Source organism: Mauremys mutica, chromosome 5, assembly GCF_020497125.1.
Source record: "Mauremys mutica isolate MM-2020 ecotype Southern chromosome 5, ASM2049712v1, whole genome shotgun sequence".
Classification (NCBI taxonomy): Eukaryota; Metazoa; Chordata; order Testudines; family Geoemydidae; genus Mauremys; species Mauremys mutica.
In genome coordinates this window covers 44,411,307-44,431,716 of record NC_059076.1, presented here as the reverse complement: position 1 = coordinate 44,431,716, position 20,410 = coordinate 44,411,307, and the positions used below count along the sequence as shown (strand labels likewise).

Sequence of the window (20,410 nt, the reverse complement as noted above, 5' to 3'; positions counted from 1 at the left end):
AGCAAGGGCGGTTTAGGTTGGACATTAGGAAAAGCTTCCTAACTGTCAGTGGTTAAGCGCTGGAATAAATTGCCTAGAAAGAGAATCCATCATTGGGGATTTTTAAGAGCAGGTTGGACAAACACCTGTCAGGAATGGTCTAGATAATACTTAGTCCTGCCTTGAGTGCAGGGGACTGGACTAGATGACCTCTTGAGGTCCCATCCAGTTCTATGATTCTATGACTACCTGGAAGAATTTTGAGGGACTGGGTATTGTGTAATGTGGAAATGTGACTTGTATCAGGTAAACTGAGGAGTTTGTACCATGAATTACAAATCTTAAGGACTCTTCACGATATCGTTTTAATCTCTCTCCTACCATTTATACAGTGTATTATATATTTTATACAATGTTGAGTATTTTGATTTGATATTTCAAAAAGCAGTGTTGTAATCATGCAAATAAATCTAATGTAAACTCTATAGCTGCCAAATACTTTACCCTTTATAAGGATGTCTGTTGCAAAATACTCTCTTATAACCTTATGCAGAGATAATATTGGTGCTGACGTTTTGTAGTTCTTTATTAAACAAATGTGTCATGTGAATTTCAGCCTCTTTCAAAATACAGAAAAATATTATTTGCCAAGGATATATGTGGTAAGGGAAACTGTTGTAAAATAACAATGTCACAAAATATGAAAAGGAAAAACCCCAAACACATTAGCTCATTGTATAATAATGTCTGTAGTTCTACATGATAGACACTTAGCCTTAAATTTGCAAAGTGGTGTATGAACTTTAAGTTTTAGCCATCCAGCTCTCAGCTGCAACTCTGTTTAATGTGTGCTCCTTAGGAGGATGGGAGGCTGATAGAACAAAATTATCTTTTTCTTCTGAAGCTAAAGGTGATACAAAAGATTGTCGTTTGGTAACTCATGCATTCTTTGTGTAATCATTATTTAGGGTGAAAAATTTGGCCCGTTTGCAGGAGAAAAGCGAATGCCTCAAGAACTGGATGAAAACACAGACTGCAGACTGATGTGGGAGGTGAGATCTATGGGGCCAATTCTGCAAACACATGTAGTGTTTGCTACCCTGAGTAATCCCAAAGTGGTATCGCACTCAGTAGAAAGCATTTGCAGAATTAGGCTCTTAATTATTATATTAAATAATTTATTAATGTTGAGGGACTATTTTGATCCCAAGTAGGAGTTCTTACAAAGCCTAACATCAATATAAATGTTTCTTTGATTTTTTAAAAATATATTTTAAGGGAAACCATTTCCTTTTAAGGGAATAAGGAATAACACCTAAATCCTGCTAATTTATGAGACCCTAAGAATGAAACTGATTGCCATCCATGCTGAGGAATATGAAAAAAGTAAACAACAAGCAAGGTGAAAATCTGATTATGAACACTGAAGCCTTTTTAAAAAAAAAACAAAAACCCAACAACAACGTATGTTAGTGATAGAGTTAAGAGACTGTTTATTATGATTATTATTATTTTATTAAAATTTTAGCCTGACCATGTCCCTTTAAAAGCTGAACATATTGCAATGGAAGCGATTAAAAAATTATATTAGGGAGCAGGTTTGTGGCCTGATCATTGGGTTTGAGATCCTAGGATTAGGTCCTGTATTTGCTAGTGTTTGAAAACTTTTTCAAACACTGTTTCAGTCTGACATGGTTGTAAGGCTTTTTTGGGCCCCAGCCTCATGCTGCTTTTGAACTGTTCCAGTTGTAGTGTAGATCTGTGCTGTAGGTTAGTGGGTAATTGGCTCCTCTCTTCTCTCCATTCTGCAAGTGTAGAGGAAGATAAAGAAAGGAACTTGTAAAAGGGCCTAAAAATTGCAGAAGGGAAGGAGCAGTGGCTGCATGGCACAATCTCCTCAAGCTTTGGAGAAGTGTAGCTGGGTGGGTGGAGCTCTGTGGGACTGATGGTAGGGAAGAGCCATGGATCAGCTACTCTATGGCATGCTCCTCCCAAGATCCCACAGGTTGCTACAGAAAAACTGCATTACTTTTATATAGCACTTACTACATTCAAGGTGTTTTAAGCAAGGATATTTGAAAGCAGTATTCAATAAATCTGGAAATGTTTCTAACTCTTCATTGATATGAATTGGGCACTGTGTTATACAGGTGGCTACCATATTTTTTTAATGACAATTGCAGTACAGTATATAGCTGTGATGGGTTGGACTCCCCCCATCCGGGATGCCACCTGATGTACTGGGGTTTCACCTGAGCCTCTCCTGCTCTACCAGCCTGGATTCCCTCTTCCTGTTTTACTGAATTAGGACCTCCGGCCTCTTGCAGCACAGACACACAGGTATGGCCACACCTAGATGCAGACACAGACTGACATCAGCTCTGTGAGAGAGGACTCACCCAGCACTCATGTGCATGCTCCTTTTGGGGGATAAACCCAAAATAATACTGACTTGCACTGTATAGAAAGATTTGCACAGAGCAAGCTCATAAAAATTCGCCCTCTCCCTCAATGTGGAGAGAGATGTGCACAGCTTCTTGTCCCCCTCCCCCTGTCATAAACGTACAGCTAAGGGTAGCATAAAATCCCTCCTTACCTGTAAAGGGTTAAGAAGCTCAGATAACCTGGTTGGCACCTGACCAGAAGGACCAATGGGGAAAGAAGAAACTTTCAAATCCGGGGGTGGAGTGGGAGGCTGTGTTGTTTTGGTGGGGGTGTTCTCTCTGGAGACAAAGGGAGAGACCAAGCAAGTAATCCAGCTCCCACTGAAATGATACATCTAATATTACAGAAGTAGTAAGTAATAGCAAGGAAATGCGTTAGAGTATCTTTTGTTTTAGCTTGTGAATTTTCCCTGTGCTAAGAGGAAGGTTTATTACTGTTTTTTGTTTGTTTGTTTGTTTGTTTGTTTTTGGTAACTTTCAAGTTTTGCTTAGAGGGGAAATCCTGTGTTTTGAATCTTTTGTTTCCCTGTAAAGTTATCTTCCATCTTGATTTTAAAGAGGTGATTCTTTTAACTTTAAATAAATTCTTCTTTTAAGAACCTGATTGATTTTTCATTGTTCTTAAGATCCAAGGGTTTGGGTCTGTGTTCACCTTTATCAATTGGTGAGGATATTATTCTCAAGCCTTCCCCAGGAAAGGGCTTGGGGGAATATTTTGGGGGAATAGGACTCCAACTGGTCCTTTCCCTGATTCTTTGTCTAAATCACTTGGTGGTGGCAGCATACTATTCAAGAACAAGGTGGAATTTGTGCCTTGGAAAAGTTTTTAACCTAAGCTGGTAAAAATAACCTTAGGGGGTCTTTCATGCAGGTCCCCACCTCTGTACCCCAGAGTTCAGAGTGAGGAAGGAACCCTGACACTCCCTCCCCCAGATATGAATTGCATAAACTGGGTTATGTTATAAACAAGAAATAAGTTTATTAACTACAAAAGGTAAATTGTAAGTAGTTATAAGGGGTTGCAAACAGATCAAAACAGACTACCTTACTAAATAAACAAAAAACGCAAACTGAACTTCACACACTAGATAGGTAAGATATAAATTAGCAAATTCTCACCCTGAGTGATAAACAGGTTGACAGATTCTTAAGGCACAAGTTGTCTTGGCTTTCCCAGGTTTTCATTCATAGGCTAAAAATCTTTCAAGCATGGGACCATCACATCTCACAGTTCAGTCTTTGTTCCTTGGGTGTTTCCAGGTGTGGTGAGGACCTCCCATACTGTCATTTTCCTCCTTTTATATCTTCTCCTCACTTGCTGGAAAGCTCTTTTGCTGTGACCTGGGTCAAATAGTTCCCATTGTGTAGTGCTATCTCTGAGAGGTTTCTGTTGTACACTGTTCCTGGGGTAATCCTTGTGCTTGTGTGCATTTCCCCAATAAGAAATTAACATTATTTAGCCTTTTTACTGTCATATGTGAAAGGCTGCTTGTGGGTGTTGTCAACCTCAGGACATGTTTCAGCAACACATACATAGCCAAACTTCATAACTTCACACATGACGATAGCACATATAGTCCAACTAGATATTACAGTCTAGCAGATTAAGACTTTTAGAATAACACCTCACAAGGCATACTTTGTATAAGACATATCCTAACTACATGGCGGTGAATATTGGGGTGTCACAATAGCTTTATGATAGTCCAGCAGGACAGAAAGCTCTGAGCTGCAGCCAGGCACACAATGCAGCAGTTTTCAGGTTCTCTCTGTGCTCCCCTGGTACTATTCCTCAAATGTAAATAGTACACAGTTAGGCCCTGATGTTGTAATCAGATCCATGAAGGCGGAACCTTCTACCCATATGCAGTCCTACAGAAGTTAACAATGTTAGTAGGACTCCATGGGACCCAAAGGGGAATTAAATTCTGCTGGCATAGATCCAATTATCGGAAGAGGGCTTTTACTAAGAAAATTCAGCCAAATAAAAAAACAACTTAAGAGAAAATTTCTGCTGTGCAGTGCATATTAGTCTGCAGTTTTGATCTTGTTCCCTGTTAGTGCCACTCAAAGCGACAACATGGCTGCTTCCTCCCTAAATATTTCTTGCCATCCATTTATATGGAGAGACTTTTTTTCAAGTTCAGTGATTGTAGTCCTGTTACACTAGATCCAGTGATTGGAAGCTTAATTTCTTTATCCCATTGAAGCGCTCCTTTTTAGGAATTTATAGTCTCAATCAATTACAAATTTTAAAATTTGGCTTGGCTGAGGCAGGCAAAAAAGTTTCTGTGAAATTTAAATGGAAATTGTCACTAATTTTGTTCCATGGCATTTTCCTGAAAATTTCATTTTCTTTGGAATTTTTAATGCTCCAAAATTCCCGATTTTATTTTTCTCAGCATAGCTTGCAAAATTCACTTCTAAATGAAAATATGATTTTACTCATTCAAATTGTCATGCCTAAGTATTATGGCTGGCTTGTGGTCTGAAGATGGGGAGGGATAGAACAACATAGACAGGCTGATTTTCCACCAACTTTCACCTTATGAGGTCGGAGGTATAAAGGTTACTATAACTTGTTTATTGTGTTGCAGCAGATGAAATGTCTCACTAAAACGGAAGTGAGGTTTTAAAAAAAAAAAAAAAATTATTATTAACATAGACTACACACACAATATAACCTGGTCTCACCACAATCAAGCTATCTGTAAAAGCACGCTAGAAATCAGATTCTGTCTAGCTAAACAACTTGTGAAAGAATGCTAAAAGTCAGTCTCATTATACCCCAAATCAATATAAATCTAGTGATGTGAGAACAGCAAAAGGTTCACAATTGGATGGTTTATGCAAGTCTGTGAAGGCCTTCACCACTGATTGGTTCTCGTTTTGACTGGTTATGAGAGAATATATGCAGTGCAAATACACCTATGCTCCTTCTTTGTATGAGTTGGTTCTATATTCCAGGAGAGCAACTGATAATTGTGGTGTCATGGCAACTGGCTTGATTTCATTGGCCTTCATCAATTTAAAAAAGTATACATTTGATGTCACTTGTACTGAATGGTATCGTAGAACTTTCTCACTTTTTCACTACATTTCTACAGGTTACCTTCAATCAATAAGATATCCTATCTGGGGTAGACTTTAGAAAACATTGGATAGGTAAAGGCACCAAGATGAAGGCCTACTAACTTAGGTTGCTCATGGAGTGCAATAATCTTTCAAATGCCTTGTTGCTAATGTTTATATTGAATGTATCCTTTCTTTGTAAGGCAAAAAATAAAAGCCAAACACGTGTTTATTCACAAAATTAACATGACCCCATTGATAGCAAACCAGAAAATGAGGTTTTTTTTCGTGAGTTCTAATACCATTGCATGACATCTTACTCCAGCCTAGTTTTGAGAGTCTTGAAAAGATCCCTGTATACCAAATTTTATGATTTCCTGGATGTTTGAACCCAGGCAGTTTGTGTTTACTGGAGTTGATCTGAATACAAGTTCTATAATGTAATTTTAGTCATGCTGAGTAGCCTGGAGTTGAAATTTGAGGCCAGGAATTTATAAAGTAAAAAGCAGCTGAAAAGTCAGGGGAAATGTGTAGTCTTTCTGCTGGGCTCACCTGAAAAAATATTACCAACATACACCTCTACCTCGATATAACGTGACCCGATATAACACCAATTCAGATATAATGTGGTAAAGCAGCGCTCCGGGGGGCAGGGCTGCATGCTTCAGCGGATCAAAGCAAGTTCAATATAACGTGGTTTCACCTATAACGCGTTAAGATTTTTTGGCACCCTAGGACAGCGGGGTAGAGGTGTACGTTTCTGGTTGTGCACCATATGTAGTGGTCTGTGCTTGATCTGTGATGAGAACAACATTCTGAATGAGTTTTTTTTTTTTTAAAAGGTCACACTGAAACAGAACTGTACTTCCATGTTTTTCTTTGGTCTTTGTAAAACATAGTACTTAAAAGAAGTATTGCGTTCCAGTGATCTGCAGTAATTTTGTTAAATAACGATCTGAGAATATCAATATTTGTGATTGTTATATATAGCAGAATGTCCTTATTCTGCCTGCAATTCCTATGCAACTTGTACTCTTTTGAAGAAGTCAAACATTTACACTTGCTCATTCAAGAGACTCTCTAAAGGATTGATACAAGAGCATCCTGGATTCAGCTGTCAAATTCAACTCAGTAACAGCTGCAGCTTGCAATTTATTATTGAAGAGTTAAGGGGGTGAAAAAAAATGTAGGGTAGATAACCAAGTAGTTAGTAATCATTTAGAGAAAATGTTTGAGTTGTATTTTTTTTTAAGTATCAGAGGGGTAGCTGTGTTAGTCCGGATCTGTAAAAAGCAATAAAGAGTCCTGTGGCATCTTAAAGACTAACCAGGGCCACCCAGAGGATTCAGGGGGCCTGGGGCAAAGCAATTTTGGGGGCCCCTTCCATAAAAAAAGTTGCAATACTATAGAATACTATATTCTCGTGGGGGCCCCTGTGGGGCCCGGGGCCTGGGGCAAATTGCCTCACTTGCCCCCCCTCCCCCACCTCTGGGCAGCCCTGAGACTAACAGACGTATTGGAGCATAAGCTTTCGTGGGTGAATACCCACTTCGTCAGACACATGTGGTGGAAATTTCTAGACTGATTCTTGCCTGCATATTTATACCTGCCTCTGGAAATTTCTACCACATGCGTCTGATGAAGTGGGTATTCACCCACGAAAGCTCATGCTCCAATATGTCTGTTAGTCTATAAGGTGTCACAGGACTCTTTATCGCATTTTCTCTAAGGTCATCAGTCTCTTGGACTAACTGCATGTCATACCGTTTAGATGCAACTAATTTTTGATGATGATCTGTGAAAGAGAGCTTTGGCCTCATAATTTTTAGGGCCACCCAAATGCCCTGATAGAATGTATATATTCACATGCTGAAGTCCATCTATTTTATTTAGAATATAATCCAAAGCATGGCAATTTTTAAACTTTGCTTTATTTGCCCAAAGGGAAAATAAAGGCAGAACAGAATACTCTTTGGGCATCATATTATTTTACATAACTTTTTACCTCGGGAGGCTACTTTAATGTTACCCCCAGTATTTGTTTTCTGCAGGCTGTGTGGGAGGGGGTAGGTGTTCTCTTGCATACATTTTCCCAAAACCAAGCAAGTGGCTTTTCATTTTGAGTAGTGTTGGAATATGGCAAATGTTGTTTTAGTATTGATTTTTGGCAAACATTAATGCAGAGAGGACTGGAAGGACTTAGTCCTTTCCAAATTTCCTGACAAACCATGAAGAAATGTTGGTCAGGATAAGATGGCACATAATACACTTATAGCAATGAACATTATATAGTTTAGGTTTGGCTTCTGTCTATCTGCCAAGATAATGCTGTAAATTAAATATGAGAGGAGCAGACACATGCTAGAAATCAGTCTTTTTATGGGAGCTACTGCTTAAGTTTATTTATATTAGAGAATGAAATGAGCTTTTGTTTCTGCTACTTACTCTCAACACTGTTGCAGTGACAAATTGGTTACAGTTATAAGACCTGACTTTCATTGACCTCAGTGGGCTTTGGATCAGACCGCTAATGTTTCTGTTCAAGGTATGAAAAGTTAAAAGTTTGTAATTAATCTTTGGTAGAATTATATCATCTTTCCTGTTAATCAGAAATGTGAACTAGAATGGGAGAAGTGCCTTTTATACACAATGCAACAACTCACAATATTTCTGAGATTTCATAGAAGAACAAATCTTGAACTGAAGCTTGTTATATTTTCTTGCTCAGAAGATTAATGCTTGCAATGTCAGTGAAATGGGATTCAGCAATGTAGTGTGAAGTTCTTCTATGACATGATGGAATGTTCTTCTGATGCTTTTATTCTTTAGAGAATTTTTACATTTAAGGCATCTTCTAAAATGGTTTGCTTTAATGGCTCTGTAGGCAGCTTTGTTTACTCCTCTTTCTAGAAATATTCTTTGTCTATTTCTCCTACCATTCTCACAATCATGCACATAAATGTATGTGCCTGTATTTAAAATCACCACCACATCCAAGCTCAAACACTGGAAATAGGGTTTCCAGTTGTTTTTCCCTTACCCTGATTTTAATTTTAATTTTCAAATTTTGGCATCAATTTTGAATCTTATAGAAATGCTTTTGGTGGGGTTTTATGGTCATCCTAATTTGACCAGTAATAATTTTTCTTATCACAATTTTTCATCAGTTATTTAGTATAGATTCATGTATTTTGTTAAGTGCTTGGTTTAAGCTTGATTTTTATCACCCTTACTCACTTTAGCCCTAATCAAAGATATTTACTTCAGTGGTCTTTGGAACAGGCCTATTGAGTAGCACCTTGCTACACATTTAGTCTAGTGATTCCTGCGGGACTACTCTCAGAGGAGGTATGGCTTGTGGTGAGTGAAGAATCAAGCCCTTAATTATTAAACTTCTTTAAAATATTAAATGTTTTAAAAATGGCTTTAAAAATCCGGAGTTGATTGAATTAAGTGTTAGTACTCCAATTTAAACTTTGTTATAGTAGATCATACAGTATAGTTAAGTGGATCCTTATACATAGGGCCCTACCAAATTCACAGCCATGAAAAATGCGTCCTGGACTGTGACATCTGGTCTTTTCTGTGCTTTTACCCTGTACTACACAGATTTCACAGGGGAGACCAGTGTTTCTCAAATTGGGGGTCCTGACTCAAAAAGGGGCTGTGTGGGGAGGGTTGTTTGCAAGGTTTTTTTAGGGTTCATGGTATTGCCACCCTTATGTCTGGGCCGCCTTCAGAGCTGGGCGGCCAGAGGGTGGTGGCTGTTGGCCAGGCACTCAGCTCTGAAGGCAGCATCCTGCCAGCAGCATCACAGAAGTGAAGATGGCAATACCATACTATGCCACACTTACTTCTGCACTGAAGCCTTCAGAGCTGGTTGGCCAGAGAGTGGCAGCTGCTGACTGAGGGCCCAGCTCTGAAGGCAGCAGCGCAGAAGTAAGGGTGGCAATACCATTACTATGCCCTCCTTATTTCTGTGCTGCTGCTGGCAGTGGCTCTGCTTTCAGAGCTGGGCTTCCGGCCACCAGCAGCCGCTCTCTGGCCACCCAGCTCTGAAGGCAGAGCCGCTGCCAGCAGAAGCGCAGAAGTAAGGGTAGCCGTACTGCAATCCTCCAGCCCTTTACAATAACCTTGCAACCCCCTACAACTCCTTTTTGGGTCAGGCCCCCTACAATTACAACACCATGAAATTTTAGACTTAAATATCAGAAATCATGAAATTTGTGATTTTTTTAAAATCCTGTGACCATGAAATTGACCAAAATGGACTGTGAATTTGGTAGGGCCCTACTTGTACATCCTTACCTTTCTCTGGAGAAAGATCAGCAAGATATTAATAGAAAATCTGAGAATTTTCTTTTTAGAGACATGAAATTGATCACATAAGTCTGTTATTTCATTTATTGTAAAAGAAATTTGACTGAATTAACTCAGTAATGTATTTGACACCACTGTGTTTAAGCTCAGATAGATATTTTCCAGACATTTATATGAAAAGTGTGCTATCATCCACTGCACGCTGTAGATATCTTCATGCATTTTAGATATCTGATTATTTATAATGCTCTACTAGGATATTACCTTACTGCCGCTGATGCTAGAACATCAGGCTCCACCTGTCTGCAGATTTGCCCTTCTGTTTAGAGGGCTGCGGGCGGGGAGGATGGGGATCACGTCCTCTCTCTCAGTTAAATTAAATCCATTCTACTTGTTCATGGAAAAACTTTTCAATCAGAGGACTGATTTTACAAAAATAATTTGATTGCAGTGTAATGGTAAAAGGACACGTTTTTTGGCCCAAATATTGAGTTCCATTTCCAGCTCTGACACTGATGTTCATTGTGACCTCAGGCACATCATTTAACTTTTCAGGGCCTCATTTTATCCATGGAAAATATTGTAGATGCCTGAATACTTATTTACCTCACAGGGGTCTTGTGAGGTTTTAAAACCTCACAAGTTTGACCTTGTTAGGAAACCATTTTAAAAACCATTTCAGCTGAAATAATTGCCAACTCTGTGCCTGGGGTATACTGTTGTTTGAATGTTTTTTAAAATCCTTTCTTGGACTACGAGGCCAAACATCACTTGCTGATTTTCAGGAATTGTACTTAAAACTGGGCATATCATTTTGCTGGACACAGACTAGACCCATTATTACCAAGTTGGAAAATATAATTTCAAATATATGTAATGATTCATGCAGTCAGGTGTCAGCACCCTGTTTACTGGCAAGGTAGGGAACATGAACATACTGCCACTAGCAATATAAACTTTGTCTTCTTTTAAATAGGTTTTCTACAGTCTTTTATGAATGGCCACTATTCAGATATATATTTGGGGGTGTGGAGAACAGGCAATGCTGTGCTGTTACTCTTTGCAAAAGGCTCCCTTGAACACGTCCAGTCTGAGTCTGTGATACATGTGAGTTTCCCTGGTTAAATATTCTTTCCTTCCATCGGTTCCATACAATTCCCTGTTGACAATAGTAGTGGCAGGCAGATTCTCCTGCAGCCTCTAGTTGTGGGGTGGTTGGACATATAGGGAGCACATCACTTCTGGTCATAGATTCCAATGCCAGAAGGGACCATTGTGATCATCTAGTCTGATCTCTTGTATAACACAGGGCATAGAACTTCTCCAAAATAATTCTTAGATCTGATCTTTTAGAAAAACTTCCAATCCATGACCCTTGGTAAATTGTTCCAGTGGTTAATTATCCCCACTATTTAATTTAAAAAAAAAAAAAAGCCTTATTTCCAGTCTGAATTTGTCTAGCTTCAACTTCCAGCCATTGCATCATGTTGTACCTTTCTCTGATAGATTGAAGAGCCCTCTATTAAATATTTGTTCCCCATGTAGATGCTTAAGGATCAAGAGATGGCTTGATTACAGTCTATAAAGTCTTGTGTGGGACTGTGTCACCATTGGTGGGTGGATGGGGATAGGGGCCTTTGGAGCCAGGAAACCCTAGTTTATGTAGAAAGGGTTGGGGTAGGGTAGTGAGTATCTCTTAGCTGAGGGGATTATAAGTGGAAGCCATTTTCCCTAGGGTGGTGGTGGGGAGAGGGCAAGTGTAGGCTCCATTTTCCATTCCAGTATTGGCTCCTGAGGCTCTAGTGCCTGCCTGCCAAGCCTCAGTCTGAGGAGGAGAGAGGCAAGCTGCTGTGTCTTCAGGACTGTTGCCCAACTGCTGCTTGGCACCATCTCTTGTCTTCCTTTCTCACTAGCACAGCTGGAGCAGCTGCTGTGGTGTGAGTGAGATACTGAAATTACATAGTACATTTCTTATGCTTTTCTAATGGCACTGGTGGGGTATGAAGGAGGGGAAACCCCTTTGCTACAATGGCTGCAGCTGTGGCAATTATGAGCACACCTGCAATACAGCATCTGTCTGAGTGGCAGCCATCTTAGTTTTATCCCCTTGGATGGCTGAACAGTTTTATCAGCACATCTGAACATAGGATTTTAGCACACATCTGTGAAAACGTGTTTTCGAATGTCTCCTACTCCCCCAAATGTAACTTATTCCTGTGCTCCATGTTCACACCACTAGGCGTGGGGGCCAGCCAAAGGATTTTAGGGAAATGATTCTTGGAGGTATACCCCAAACTTAATTACTGACGTTTACATTGTCTGCATTTAGGTTCCCCATGCCTCAAACTGTAGAACTGGAGTCCAGCTGTTTGTTCCTTGTGATTGATTTGCACTAGTTTACAGTTTTAGGGCAAGGATAAGAGCTGGAGGCATTCTTTTATAAATAAAAGTTGTTTTCTTTCATGGGGCTCAGAGGCTAGCTAGCTCTGTTAAGAAAAGGCTCATATGAGCCCCCGCAGGCTCATCAGTGAGAACAGGGCATCCGTAAATGTCACTAATCCAGTCCAGTGTAACATACAATGTTTTGAATATATTTTTCTTGACTTTTCCTCTGTTTCACATCTGTATATTTAATGCAACATTATGTCTTTATGAGGTGAAAAAAGCAATAGAAAATCAAACACATGTCTTCAAGGGTTTTATGGGATTATTTTGGTCAATAGTTTCCTTATGTGTTAAATCCTTGATGCACATTTGACATCTCTTCATGCGTTGGCAGGCACTGAGAGCGCCCAACTGAGATGACTGTAAAACAGAGATGAATATAAATTCTTCCAATTTAATTTGAGGATTAAGCAAATGAAAAAATAGATTAAAAGGAAGGTAGAAGAACATATGGATTTTATAGAATGAACTTGATTGTTTCTATTTTGCAACCCAAGTCAAGATCTGATGAAAACCTTTCTAGGACCAGCTTGGTGGGCTTCCCTGACTCCCACTCTTGGTAGTTATTGCCAAGTCCCAAAGCCATTAACTTGTCTTTAATTGCTCAAAGATGTAAATCTGTGCTGTTAAACTTTTTCATACAGAGATAGTGTTCTGTAGCTTACATATTTAGAACAGTGTGGGCATAGCAATGAACTATCGTGGTGCTCACTTATGGCTTTCAGGTCTTTTTAGGCTGTGAGTACAACATAAACTTGTGCTATTGTGGAAATACAGAGTTTACCTGTAAAGTGTGATTATGTGAATTCCATCTATATTCTTAATCCAAGCAGACATATTTTGTCACCAAGCCCCAGATTGTTTTTAGAATGAGGAGTGAAGAATAGTTTAGCCAGTTGAAACTGCAAGTGGAAACATAAGTATTTGCATTCTGCCAACCTGAGTTGGAATGTGGACAGAACACCAGGGATGCTTGTGGAAAAAAATGCTATAGAATCTTTAGTGATCTCTAGCCGTATGTGGCTTTGTAGGACAAGAACATTTCATGCACTAAACCTTCTGTGTGGTTCTCCCATCCATATACTCACCAGGCCTGACCTGAGAAACTCGGACAAGATGGCCTGGTTACAGATCAATAAACCTTGGTAGAGAGGTTGATTTTCCCATCACTGGCATTTTAAAGTGGAATGAATATGATGTGCAACTGATGAATGAGTGATCTTGTGCAGGTAAAATGTACCTTTCATGATCCAATGCAGTCTTTTGAAGTAGCCCCTTCACTTAATGACTCATTCCTTTGCACTCTAATTAAATAACTTACAGCCTTTCCCTTGCATATTACATTAATTTGATTTTTATCATATCCCCCACTGCTCAGGTGAAAGTTCAGCAGGTATAATTTAAGATTGAATGGTGACCATTGGGGCCACATGTTTATACTTTATGTCAAGATTAGTATAGAAAACAAAGCTTAAGGAAGTGAAGGGACTCAGAGGAGATGCACAGTATGTTTGTACATGAGCCTTGACTGAGGAAAAGGCCCTGGAAATGATAGAAGACAGAAATATAATTGGAGGATTTAATGAGGAACGTGTTACAAGAAGAATATGACTTTATGAAAAGTATTTGAATAAGTTGGTAGGAGAGATGAGATTCAGGGGGACAGAAGGCTACAGCTCAAAGGTAGGAAGTATTTGGAGATGCAAAACTAGACAGAGCTAGAGAGGTGGATTTGGGACACTATGGGCAGGATGGGATCACCTAGAGAGAGAACGTAATGGGAGAACAACAAGGGAACCTAGAGTGATGGCAGCTATGAGAAGAGGGGAGGATGAAGAGCTACTAAGGGAAGAACAATATGGCAAAAGGAGAAATAGGAGGAACAAAAGCTCAGGGAGAAGGAGAAGGAGATCATTAGTGCTGAAGACAGCTCACCAGTGAAGGGATGCAAGAACAGAGATATGTTCTCTTAGGTTCTTAGAAAAAAGATGATATTGGTGGCCTTGGTGAGGTAAGTGTCAGTGGAATAGAAAGGTTGGAAGCTACATCAGAGAGGATGAAGGAGTGAGTTAGAGGAGACAGTCTGCTCAGATGTCTTAGAGAATAAGGGGAGGAGAGAGAGAGGGTAGATTAGATTAGGGGGAAAAAATCAGGATAGACAACAGGTGTATTTTGTAAGTGGATAGGAAGGAGCCAGAGGGAAGCGAGCAGGCATAAAATAAATTGGTAGGGAGGGAATGAGTGGGACAAGAGACAGGAGATGAGGCCAAAAAACTAAGAGACAGTAGGAGTGAAATCTTGGCATCAGAGATACGTGAGGGACAATGTTCCCTCTAATTTTCCCCACACACGTGTGGAATGAATTTTGTTATGTGCACCAATATGGAGGTGATATGTCACACATACCTCCATATTGGTGCACATAACAAAATTCATGTGGTGGGGGTGGGGCTGAGGGGTTCATAGTATGGGAGGAGGCTCAGGACTGGGGCAGTAGGTTGGAGTGTGGGCTCTGGGGTAGGGCCAGGGATGAGGGGTTTGAGGCGCAGGCTCCCCTGGGGCTAAGGCGGGGTGAGAGGACTCCCCCCAGCCCTCTCTTCCCGCAGAAGCACCTGGGCTAGGGTGAGAGGCGCCTATCCTTGCCTCGGCAGCTCCAGGACTGGGGCTGTGGGATAGGTGCCTCTCCCCCCAGCCACGGCAGGTCTGGGGCTTGTGGGGAGAGGTGCCTCTCCCCGCTGTGGCAGGTGCAGGGCTGGGGGAGACGTATCTCTCCCTGCCGCAGCCCTGAGCGCCTGCGCAGCACTTAATAGGCTGCTGCGCAGCTACGCAACATAGAGGGAACATAGGTGAGGGAGGTGAATGAAGGTGGAGTGGGAGAGGAGGAGGATGTAGTAGCAAGGGAGGAAGAGGAACGTGCCCTTTTGATTGTATCAGTTTTTGTTTTTTGAAACATTTGGTAAGATCCTAAGCAAAGAAGGAATAGAAGGAAATATGTTTGTGGAGAGTCAGAGGGAGAAGGCAGATGGACGTCAGTCAGGAAAGAGAGAGGTAGAGTTCAGTAACGAAGAGATTGAGAAAAAAGAGAGTAAACATAGTGGAAGAAGCTGACACGGTTGCTGGAGTTCTGAGTAGTAGATCCACCGTGAGATAGCATAAACAGATAATGCATCATGTGCTTGAAGGCAAAAAGAATGTTCGCCAATATCTGAGCATATGTGCTGAAAGCAGGATTCACCTGCCAAACATCAGGTGGACTGGACACTTTCAATGTCTTTGTTCTGTATCTAAAACATACAACAAAAATTAATCTAGCACTTTGTTCTTTTTCTTTACATATAAGATTTAATCTTTCCCCTTTCTCTGAGATACTATTTCTGGTGTTCATTTTGTTCAATGGTTTTTAATATTTCAGGTTCGAGGGAGTAAAGGTGAGGTCCTTTATGTTCTGGATGCTAGCAATCCACGATATTCTAACTGGCTGCGTTTTGTCCATGAGGCACCATCACAGGAACAAAAGAACCTGGCTGCCATCCAGGTAAATTTGTTGAATTCTTACCATTCACTTCATGTTATTAATCTGCTTAAGGTTTGTTTGTCTCTTGTTTAGTCTTTATCTCTTGCAGTAAAATTGCATTTTATAAGAAACAAAGCAACTTCAATACCTTTCTTTCCCTGTCCCCTCTTTTGGGAGGTAAGTGTTTGTCCTCAAAGATGTACCATAAATAAACATTTCACCACTAACAAGCCCAAGGACTGAGGGCATTTTAAAGCATCTAGTGTAGTCTTTGAAAGGTTTTAATTAAAATCGCTGATTGAAGTTGCTGTACAGAATTTGTAAACATCTAAAATCCATTTCTCTTTCCATTTCTAACACTGTTTATATTAAAAAAAAGTTTGAATTCATGTTTCCAGAATAGTTCATGCAATACAGCTTGTGTTAGATTTTCTCTTTACAGCCCTGTTTGAGCTAGGTAGCTAAGCCTCTGTCTAACTTCAGTGGTACTATTTCTATGCTTGAAGATAAGCATGTGATGATATATCTAGCTGAATTAGGGATAATTATTTAGGGGTTTATCCTGTATTCCTCGCACCAAACTCCCACTAAAATCTTTAGCAGTGCTCAGAGAAATCAGAATTTTTAAAAATATTTTTCAAGCAAATAGTCAAAGATATAAAAACAAACAAAAGATATTTTAAATATTCCAGTTGAAGCTTTAAGAGATTTAATGGGTTTGCAGGATTACCAGAAAGTAGTAATTGATTAGTCATTGCAGAAGATCTAAATGATTTTTTTCACTTTTCATCACAGATGTTAGCTATATACCTGCTCTTTTCAGGTAATAAAGATGAGGCATTGCCAGAAATGTAGGGGTCAAAAGAGGGAGATGCAACTTAAATATATTGTGTAGCGCAGCGTTTCTCAAACTGGGTCCCTAGGGGTCCACGAGGATACTCCAGGGGGTCCACAAGTCCTGCTAATCAACTCCTCCCCTTCCTTCCTCAACTTCTCCCCCTCCCTCCCAGCACCTCCTGAACACCGGGGAACAGTTCCCCGGCGTGCAGGAACAGTTCCCCGGCGTGCAGGAGGCGCTAGGAGGGAGGGAGAGTAGCGGGGATGGGGCACGCTTGGGGGGAGGGGGCAGAATCATGTCCAGGGCTGCTGGCCCCACTGATCAACTCCTCCCATCCCTCCCAGTGCCTCCAGCGGGAACCAGTGGCGTTCAGGAGGCGTGGGAGGGAGGTGGAGGAGCACTCAGGGGTGGGGGCAGAAAGGGGCGGGGAAGAGGAGGGGCAGGGGTGGAGCTGGGTGGGAAGAGGTGGGGTGGGGGCAAGGCCTTGGGGGAAGGAGTGGAGTGGAGGTGGGGCCTGGGACTGAGTGGGGGACTTGGGTGTTCATGAAACAATTTAAAATCAAAATGGGGGTCCTTAGGTTGCTAAAGTTTGAGAACCACTGGCGTAGCGTGCAAGTTGTGTGCTGTGCCCACATGGATTCAGTTGGCTAGAGTGGGGCTCTGTATGGGCCTAGCAGTCCACCTGTATGCTGTATGTTGCAGAACTGAATAAAAAGTCACAAGGTATAGATGATTTAATACAAGAGTTCTGAAATAATTTAGGAATAAAGTGCATGAGCTGCTTATGAAACTACGCAATCTCATTAAAATCAGCTACTGTTATTAAAATCAGGTAGATGAATGGGCAACATAATGGCAACTGAGAGTCGGAGTGGATGGCTCACTCCTGGGGTATCAGCAGGACCCAGGTGGATCCATCCCCAGAGGAGCCCAGGGCAGTGCGGCACGGAGTGGACTGTGGATCCTTCCCCTCCCTCCCCATTGCCCAGTGACTCTTGGTGCCGCAAGCTCCAGAGGATTTAAAATATATGGGGCTGCAACCAGCTGAGTGTCCAGGCCAGGGCTGGACAGCAGTGGGGTCAGCATGCTGGGAACCCCCAGTGATCAGGGAAGGAAGGAGGGAGAGAGCAGCAGATTGCTACTGGGATAAGGCAAGGCTGGGTGGGGCAGGGTGGGGCTGCTTGTCCCTGCCCTCTCCCGAATCATTGAGACTGCCTGCTCAGTCTCCATCTGTTGCCCTGCCCTGACTCAGATACCTAGCCAGCCCCGTGCCCCTCCTCGCGCCCCCTTGATAACCTTGTCATGCTCCCCCGGGGGGACGTTCCGCAGTTTGAAAACAAATGCATTAGAAGGAATAGTTTGAACGACTCATGGCCTTTGCTGGATTCTAAATTAACTCGAGCCACTCAGCAGAAAAAGAGGGGCATCCCTGAGCGGAGATTTTAATTGAGCTGGCTGCAGTATACAATGTTTAAATAAACCGGCTGCACAAACAAAACACCCTAAGAAAGTGTTAGGTTGTATAAATAACTGAATAGAAAATAATACTGAAAATATTATACAATTTGCAAACTGTATAGCCTCACCTTGAATATTGGATTTCGTTTTGGTCTCTCTGTGCCAAAACCAGGGAGAAATGGAAGGAGTTGAAAGATGGGTGACAAGAATGGTTAGAGGCATGGAAAGACTCCCATATTAGGAGATATTGTAAAGATTGGGACTGTTTAAGTTAGTGAGGAGACAGAGTGGACATGATAGAGGTATAGGAAATAACGAAAGGTAAAGTGGGCGCTCCTATTTCCAAGTTGCCTTATAAGTCTTTGGGCATCATCAGTAATGGTATACTAAAAATCCCAGATGTTTTACTGATTTGTTGTACCCTAAGGCCCCAGTACTGCACTTCATATATGTGCTTAACTTTACACGGTGTGAGTAGTTGGAGGGACTACTCTTGGTGCATGAAGTTCAGTGCATAAGTCTTTGTAGCACTGGAGACTTCTTTAATATATAGGATGCCAAAGCTCTGACATTCGGTGTAATTCACGAAAACCAACCCATACTCCTTTAATATGGAAATGTTTTGGTACTCTAATGTTTTTACTGTTATGCAAATTTTGGGTCAATTTCTGTAGTTACTCCGGGCACTGGATCAATGGGAGTTCTGTTTGTGGAATGGCTCGAGTAATGGAACCCTTATTTATTATTAAAGCTAAATACAATATCTCCCTGTATAGCCTTTGTGACAGACTGACAATTTCCTGCAGTATCCTGAATGGACTTTATTGAATTAAGTTAAACCTTATTGAATTAGTCTTTGGAGTTCATTGTACTAAAAATGTAATTATGTATGTGTTGTTGTACAATTGTATGTATTTCCATGGTGAGGGTAAATAGGAAAACAGCAGGGGGTCATTAGGCAAATTCACTCATGTTGTTACATCTCCATAGAAGCCACCCCCCCCCCCGGGAAAGATATGCATCTACTTGTTCAAACTGGATTCTCCAGGAACCCACTGACAAAGAAGGTTTTTGGTTGAGTAGCCTGGTTTTTAAACTGGCTAAGGGCTTTCTTCCTGATTTAGTAAATGGACAGGGCCCTGGTCCACAGAGGCCCTGCTCTTAGGGTACAGTTGGACTGAGCCTTCCAGAATTCATATTAGGGTTAAGGTTAATTCTGGTAAGCTTGTTAGCATGTGTGGAGGTTTATTGTTTTTAATATGTTTTTTCTGTAATGCTTTTAAGCTTAAGAATAAAGTAGGCTTGCATAGGAAGTCTGTGTGGTACTTGTCGCAACTATACTTGTTATCCATCTCTAAAGAGAAAGCAAGCAGGTGTCCTGGGGCAATCTATTTTTGCTGGGAAGTACACAGTGAAGGCAGGGAACTGTGCAGCCTGGAAGCACCCCTGTCAGAACTGGGGGAGATGTGGGTCTCCAGTCAGAAAGGCAATGGTCAGGAAATTGAAAACCTGAGCGTGGGTGCCCTCGCTGAACCACTGAGGGGAAATACAGGTGTGGTTTCCCTGAACTGTGGCAGCCTTCATAAAGATACTGCAATGATACTCTGTTAGACCATGTTTTGCAAGCATTGCAAATAGGACATTTCTTAATTTACATCAGCAAAGTGAATTTAACTTTGATATCATTAACTCCAGTTACTTAGCTGCTGCTGCTACTATTACTGAAACTTATTACTGAAGTTACATTGCTGAAAAAGCTGTAAAACAATTAAAACATTAAAATCATTCATTATACAGATTATCTATATCAAACACAAGAGAATCCTAATCTTAATAGTTCAATTGAATAAAGTGGAATATGTTATCATAATTACATAGAATACAGGGCTAATTTTCTAATTAACAAGAGAAAATGGAATATTTAAATTCAGATGGGGTTCCAGACCTCTTGTTCTAACTGGCACATTGTAATTACCCTCATGAAACGTAGAAATTCTCATAATGTTAACCTCTCAAGACATTTTTATTGTATGAGAAGGAGGAGTTCTTGTGGAATTTGTTGGGATTATAAAGCTACTACTGGATTTTAATTTTGTCTTTCTAACCCATTGTTCAGTTTTCGGATTGTGCTATGGGTAAATGCTCTAATGATTTTTCATCACCTCAAACTATGTAGTTAGGAATAAAGATTTGTTGCTGGTACTTACGATGAGCTATAAAATATCAGAATACTGGTAATTAGAGAGCAAATATGGCTTAGGACAGAATGTTCTCTTGGTATCGTGACTGCTATAAGCTTATCCTAACTTTAATTGCAAAGGGTACTTTACAGTAGCTTTT

General features: G+C 40.8%; 1 protein-coding gene across 5 annotated transcripts in view; it reads left to right on the top strand.

Moving 5' to 3' along the window:
• The window catches only part of PRDM5 (PR/SET domain 5), a 142,961-nt gene that overhangs the window by 10,970 nt on the left and 111,581 nt on the right, over positions 1–20,410 (top strand). For all 5 annotated transcript variants that reach the window (XM_045019971.1, XM_045019970.1, XM_045019972.1 and 2 more), the window contains 2 exons: positions 948–1,031; positions 15,673–15,795. In XM_045019971.1, the coding sequence (XP_044875906.1) occupies positions 948–1,031; positions 15,673–15,795 (207 nt within the window). The remainder of the gene's footprint in view (positions 1–947; positions 1,032–15,672; positions 15,796–20,410) is intronic.